Source organism: Sinocyclocheilus grahami, unplaced genomic scaffold (genome assembly GCF_001515645.1).
Source record: "Sinocyclocheilus grahami isolate Dianchi unplaced genomic scaffold, SAMN03320097.WGS_v1.1 scaffold32.1, whole genome shotgun sequence".
In the NCBI taxonomy this organism is placed as follows: Eukaryota; Metazoa; Chordata; class Actinopteri; order Cypriniformes; family Cyprinidae; genus Sinocyclocheilus; species Sinocyclocheilus grahami.
In genome coordinates, this window is record NW_015505211.1 from 4,194,636 (window position 1) to 4,201,820 (window position 7,185).

At 34.4% G+C, this 7,185-nt stretch overlaps 2 protein-coding genes across 2 annotated transcripts in view; one reads left to right on the plus strand and one right to left on the minus strand.

Moving 5' to 3' along the window:
• Positions 1 to 7,185, plus strand: part of LOC107577867 (probable 28S rRNA (cytosine-C(5))-methyltransferase) — a 12,922-nt gene that overhangs the window by 2,095 nt on the left and 3,642 nt on the right. The window contains exons 4-6 of the mRNA XM_016263899.1: positions 744 to 849; positions 1,567 to 1,705; positions 1,804 to 1,908. Of these exons, the coding sequence (XP_016119385.1) occupies positions 744 to 849; positions 1,567 to 1,705; positions 1,804 to 1,905 (347 nt within the window). The 3' untranslated portion in view covers positions 1,906 to 1,908. The remainder of the gene's footprint in view (positions 1 to 743; positions 850 to 1,566; positions 1,706 to 1,803; positions 1,909 to 7,185) is intronic.
• Positions 4,848 to 7,185, minus strand: part of LOC107577844 (nuclear envelope pore membrane protein POM 121-like) — an 18,368-nt gene continuing 16,030 nt past the window's right edge. The window contains exons 12-13 of the mRNA XM_016263879.1: positions 6,261 to 6,362; positions 4,848 to 6,164 (exon numbers count right to left, since the gene is read on the minus strand). Coding sequence (XP_016119365.1) covers positions 6,070 to 6,164; positions 6,261 to 6,362 — 197 coding nt within the window. The 3' untranslated portion in view covers positions 4,848 to 6,069. The remainder of the gene's footprint in view (positions 6,165 to 6,260; positions 6,363 to 7,185) is intronic.

The following is a 7,185-nucleotide window of genomic DNA, read 5'->3' on the forward strand; positions in this document are numbered from 1 at the left end:
GTACCCACTGTATATATATATATATATATATATATATATATATTTTTTTATTATTATTTTGTTTTGGAATCTGTGATACTTTGTTCAGGATTCTTTGATGAATAAAATGTTTAAAAGAACAGCATTTATTCAAAATATAAATCTTTTGTAACAATATACACTACCATTCAAAAGTTTGGGGTCTGTAATTTATAAAAAAAAAATTAAAAGAAATTAATGCTTTTATTCAGCAAGGATGTGTTAAATTGATAAAAAAGCGATAAAGACTTATATTGTTCGAAAAGATTTCTATTCTAAATAAATTCTGTTCTTTTTAACTTTATTCATCAAATAATCTTGAAAAAAGTATAACCGTTTCTAAAAAAATATTAAGCAGCACAACAGTTTCCAGCATTGATAATAAATTGGCATATTCGAATGTTTTTTTGGAGGATCACGTGACACTGAAGACTGGAGTAATGATGCTGAAAATTCAGCTTTGCATCACAGGAATACATTATATTTTAATTAGTATATTCAAATAGAAAACCATTATTTTAAATGGTAAAAATATTTAACAATATTAAAAAAAAAATCTGTATTTTTAATCAATTCAGCCTTGATGAGCAGAAGAGACTTCTTTTAAAACATTAAAAATCTTACTGATCCCAAACTTTTGAACAGCAGTGTATATATTAAGACCACTGTATATTCTGCTGTTGGTAGATTCTGGAAAGGTTTGTTTTTATGTTTTATCTCTTCAGATGTAATTCCACGCTATGTGCGGGTGAACACTCTGAAAACAACTCTTGATGATGACATTGACTATTTAAAAAGAGAGAGATTTTCATATAAAGGAACAGCAAGTCGTTAAGTTGTCCTCTGCACATCACAAAACATTTCGAGTAACTTCTCCAGCATACAGCTTTAGAATGACATGAAGGAAAGTAGATGATGACTGAAATGTTGCCTGAATTTAACAGTGCATTCCCAGTGATTGTTTAGTTTTTTTTTTACCATTATTTCCCATTTCTTCTTCAGCTTTGCATCACAGGAATACATTATATTTTAATTAGTATATTCAAATAGAAAACCATTATTTTAAATGGTAAAAATATTTAACAATATTAAAAAAAAAATCTGTATTTTTAATCAATTCAGCCTTGATGAGCAGAAGAGACTTCTTTTAAAACATTAAAAATCTTACTGATCCCAAACTTTTGAACAGCAGTGTATATATTAAGACCACTGTATATTCTGCTGTTGGTAGATTCTGGAAAGGTTTGTTTTTATGTTTTATCTCTTCAGATGTAATTCCACGCTATGTGCGGGTGAACACTCTGAAAACAACTCTTGATGATGACATTGACTATTTAAAAAGAGAGAGATTTTCATATAAAGGAACAGCAAGTCGTTAAGTTGTCCTCTGCACATCACAAAACATTTCGAGTAACTTCTCCAGCATACAGCTTTAGAATGACATGAAGGAAAGTAGATGATGACTGAAATGTTGCCTGAATTTAACAGTGCATTCCCAGTGATTGTTTAGTTTTTTTTTTACCATTATTTCCCATTTCTTCATCTCAGGCTTGAGAATCTTGATTGTCTTTCTGGGAAGACGTTTCTGTGTGATCTTCATCTCCAAGATCTTCTGGTTTTCAGTGCAAAAACAGACTTTCACAATCACTTCCTTTATAAAGCAGGACACATTATATTGCAGGACAAGGTAGAACATTATACTAGACCTACCTACAGTTTGGAAAACATGAAATGAGTCGAACCTCATGTTATCTTGCTCCCTGTTCATGTTAAATGTTTCTGTAGGCCAGCTGTCTTCCTGATTTCCTCCTAAACCCCCGAGTTGGCAGCAACGTAATTGATGCTTGTGCAGCTCCAGGGAACAAAACCAGCCATAATGAAAAATAAAGGGTATTTGACTTCATATCTAATACTGAAGAATATGGGTTTGGACATAATTATTAAATATATATTAGGGATGCACGATATTGGATTTTTGCCGATATCCGATATGCTGATGTTTTTCAACTCATTTTGACCGATACCGATATATTTCCTTTGGTTGGAAACAACACCAAGTCTCCTGTGCTGAAATTATAAAAAAAATATTTTTAATTTTGGTTAGTTTTTAACAAGAACTTATTTGTTAGAATTAAATAAACAATAATGAAGGTTTTTTGACAGTACATTGAAGCTTTGAAAATAACTATGAATAAACTATATATCAGTCGCTGCATTTTTTCCCCAGAAAGATGCAAGGTTAACCTTAACATTTTATTTTAAGATTTAACATTTGTAGATGGTCTAAAGCAAGAGTTGTAAAAATTCTGAAAATCTTTAAGAGCTTAATTATATTAAAAATAAAACATATTACACATTAATGAATAAATCAGTATAAAATTATTTAATTTACAAGTGTCATGTTTGCGATTTTCTTTCATGTAAGCTATAGCTTCTGACCTTTAAATCAAAACATACTCATTATTTTATGACATCAATTACTGCTTTTTTTAATCAGAGAAACAGTCTAAATGTTATTTGTGTAGGATATTTAACTTTTAATTTAATTAGAAGTAGGCCAACAGAGCCCCCTACAGATTAAAACTCCTTACTGAGAGGGCGTTAGGACCTGGGGGAGGCTGTCAATGCTGCCGCTGCTGCACCTGCTATTACTGTTTACTCTATCATACACCAAACTTGTCATTCTGTACATGCTTTCACAGATTAAATGCAGCGATCCAAACAGTCAATCTAATAATCATTCAGACAAAACTTTGTTTCAAGAATGAGCCACACTGCTGACATGATCTAACCGCTAGCACACCCTGAGCACATGAGTGTTAACGCATTCCTCTTATCGGCAAGACATCGGCATAAATTTTCATATCGGGCCGATACTGATATTTACATTTAAAGCCATTACCGGCCGATTCCGATAATATTGTGCATCCCTAATATATATATATATATATATATATATATATATATATATATATAAAATTACAATATTAATGTTTTGTTATTTAATTTATACATTCTTAAAATTAAGATTTTTTTTTAATAATTAATATTCATATATGCATATATAAAATAAAATCGAATCTGTATATAATATTGACTTGCATTAATATATATATATATATATACAGTCTGGTGGTGAGGAAAAGCAGAACACACATCAATCTGGTCCATCTGATGAGGAACAAGAGAACAGAGACTGCACTCAATCAACTGACAAATCCAAGCTCAAAGAAAAGGAAGAGAAACAGAAAACCCCCCAAAAAGAGTAAGTTGAACCCTGAAGTTGTACTTGAAAATCATCTCTTCTCAGTTAACCCACCACTGACTCCTGCTTTTATTGAAATGTGATGAATGATATATTGTTTTAAGCCAGACCTCAGATTCATTATTTAGAAATGTGTGAGTTGTCTGTCATGCATTGAACGCCACTGATGAGCATAATTAAGATCCACAGCAAGTCAACTTTACATTTTTATTGGAAACCAGCATGTCATAATCAGAGCATTTAAGCAGACACAACACAATCCGTGTGCCGCTTCATTCAGAACTCCATTCACGCTTTGATGACTGCACTCAATCAACTGACAAATCCAAGCTCAAAGAAAAGGAAGAGAAACAGAAAACCCCCCAAAAAGCAAGAACCCTGAAGTTGTACTTGAAAATCATCTCTTCTCAGTTAACCCACCACTGACTCCTGCTTTTATTGAAATGTGATGAATGATATATTGTTTTAAGCCAGACCTCAGATTCATTATTTAGAAATGTGTGAGTTGTCTGTCATGCATTGAACGCCACTGATGAGCATAATTAAGATCCACAGCAAGTCAACTTTACATTTTTATTGGAAACCAGCATGTCATAATCAGAGCATTTAAGCAGACACAACACAATCCGTGTGCCGCTTCATTCAGAACTCCATTCACGCTTTGAGGGTTTGTGGGAATGCTCATTTACACACTAACTGAGCATTCACTAACAGCAACGTCTGAAAAACATACAACTAGTTACAACTGCTCTCAAACATTCACAGCTTGAGAAATCCAGCTCTCATCTCATCTAATTTTCTCAATAGTCTACACGACTCGCTTGTATTTGGTACGGCTTTCTAATAAACAGAAAGCCTGGGCTCATGCCTCCTTGCATCAGTCTGGGCATGAGAATACTTTGAAAATGTGATTAATTACAATCAAATTATCTTGTTAAGACCCAAGTGAGAAATGTCATGCAAGGGGGACAGAGATGGCTACATCACTGTAAAAAACATTTGCTCTCCCCAATTCAGTGGATTTTTCAGGTCAAAGAATATGAGGGGGTAAAAAACTATGGCATGTTTGTGCTTCCATATTTGTGCATTGAAGTACTAATTAAATCCAGTGTTTTGTGGATATACAACATTGTATATTGACTGAAAACACATCATACACAGCTCTTTCACTTATCAGACCTGAGAATGGGTATCGGCGGTCTACATAATGCCTTGACTGCATTTCCCAACAGATGCTGATTCAGGAACGTTCTAAAGACATGCCGTTTCAATCGCAGCTTGAGTATTTGCTATATCTTAGTATTTTAAAACACATCACAAGCATGCACAAACCATAGAATTCCTACAAAGCCAGGAATGGTTCATACAAAAATTCAGTTATGGTTTACATGCACATTAAAACGAGAAACAAAATTTAAAATAGCATTTAAGCCTCTCTAGATTGAATCGAATCTGAATAAGCTAAATTATTTTCAAACCAAACATTCAGCAAAGCAAACGCCACATCCTCTATGCTCCTGAAATTCACATTTTGGGGGCACTTAAGAGTTATTTTTTGCACTTATTTCAATTGATCACTCAGTCAAATGTTTATTTCCAAAAAATATTCAAACTCAAGTATGCACTTTTACAGAGACTTTTTAGTCAGTAATCAAAAATAATTGAAGTTGAGATAATATTCTTTTGAAATCATCTAAATGCTCTTAAGCATTATTATGAAAGAACAGGCATCCATGTCTCAAGAGTACAAATCTGACATCATCCATAATACGTAACCAGAAGCAAAACACACTAAGGCACACAGAGCAATGAATGGATAAAAAATAAATTGAGAGCTACACCCAGTGCCTGACAGTCAAATACACACAGATGGCAGATGCAACAGCTATAGAATCGTGGGTTTGCCTACATGTTTGCGCTAATTGCTGACTTTAATTACTCAATAATTAACAGTACATCGAATCTGCAGTAAAACATATCAGCTGGGACACAGATGCACGTTTAAAATGGAGAGGTAGTAAAACGGGCATGGTGTGACGGAGGTCAACGTGTCGCACTAAAAAACATCAGCTTTGGTTTTAAACAGACAGACGTCCAACATATGATAAACGAATGCAGGAAAACAGGCACATAAATGTTGCTTACAGAAAAAGCGATGTAAAATTTGTTTATTATGCAGCTCACTCAGACAAAAAATAAATAAATTTGTAAATGAAACGGGTAAAATATTCATGTTTTGAAGGCTTAACAAAATTAAGATTCTGCTAAGCATGATGGAAAAGCATGACAAATCTACACTAAATTTGCAAGGGAAAAAAAGGTGTACTCACTGGATCTAAAATAAAGAGCATCTGAAGAGTCAAAAATAAGATCCGTTTCTTTTAACAGGCCTGGACTGAATTCATGTGTGAGTCCAGATTTGAAAGTCTCTTTTTCTTTCAAGTATAATTCCCTCCGGTTCGCCATCCTTCCCCAACACCAGAAGTCCTCATCAGACATTTACAGACTCCATTAGCGAGGTTGTGATGAGTCTCGGTGGGCGCAACCAACTGCAGAGATGGGGCCGCCCAGTACTCTAAAATCTACACCCCATGAGCCTTGATCCTACATGCCTGACCAGCCCTGACACAGTCTGGAGGGTTGTAGAGATGAGGTCTGGCTGAGAGCCTTGTTGTGTTTGGACCAGCAGCAGTAGCAGCAGTGTCTGGGGCAGATGGGACAGCCGGAGGAGTAGTTGCAGAGTCCAGACGACAATAATGAAAGGGACAGGACTCACATCAGCCACATTACTTCTTCCTCGGGTGCTGTCTGCGTGCTTGTAATCGACGAGCCCCAGAGGACTTGGATCCCGTTCCGATAGAGAAGGTGGCTGGTGAGGAACCTAAAAGGATTAAAATATACATTTATAAAAAGGAAAAAAATGGATAGAACTATTATATAATATTATTTTTAAAAATCGGTAGTGACTGTATTTTACCAAACGGTGAGGCACCTACTGCTCCAAAACCTGGGGTTCCAGGGCTGCCAAATGGCACTGACATTCCTGCAGATGCCTGGCCAAAGGCAGGAGTTGATGCTCCTAAGACACAAACAAGGAGAATGTAAGATGACCGCTTTACTGGGTTTAGTGCAAATCGTTAAACAACTCATCCACTTACTGCTAACCAAGTCTAAATACAAAATACTAACCACTTGCACACTGTGCTAATATGCTGTAATACTTTGAGTGAAACTGGTTGTGGAATCTTTAAGTAAAGTGTAATTTAGAATTATGTACTATTGTAGTATTGTATACTAAGGTTTTGAATTAGCTTTTATTTTCACACTTTTTCATTTTATTTTTAGTTTACATTTTAGTAATTGTAATTTAATAAAATAGTTTTCTATTAATCATTTCTATTCATCTTATTTTAGTCATTTTAGTAGTAGTAAATTATTTTTATTGCCATGTCAGCATCTAAGGCAAAAACTGAATTGGAATAAACAAAAACCAAGCATTTCATAATTTTAGTACTTAATTTATGAAAAAACTGCGAAACCTTGTCTCAGCAACTAACTGAAAATAAGTTTAAGTTTCTCATTTATATTTCAGCTTATTTTAATAAATGTAAAATAAATAAATATAAATGTAATGGGCATTAAATGTAAATCTGGGCAGCAAAAATGGCCTAAATCGCAACATTTTGTGCCTGTCATGGTGATAGAGGAGAATAGTGCAAGAAATGCAGTTAAAAGCAGCATACTCGTATTCTATCTAGAACATAACTTCTGGTCAGACACAAATCAGGAGCACAAAAGGGAAGTTACTGCTAATTTTGAACACAATTTACAGCATACATATTTTTGCATGCTTGACAAAATCTGGTAATACAGGTAAGTGTTGGGTGGAGCATCTGTGTGAA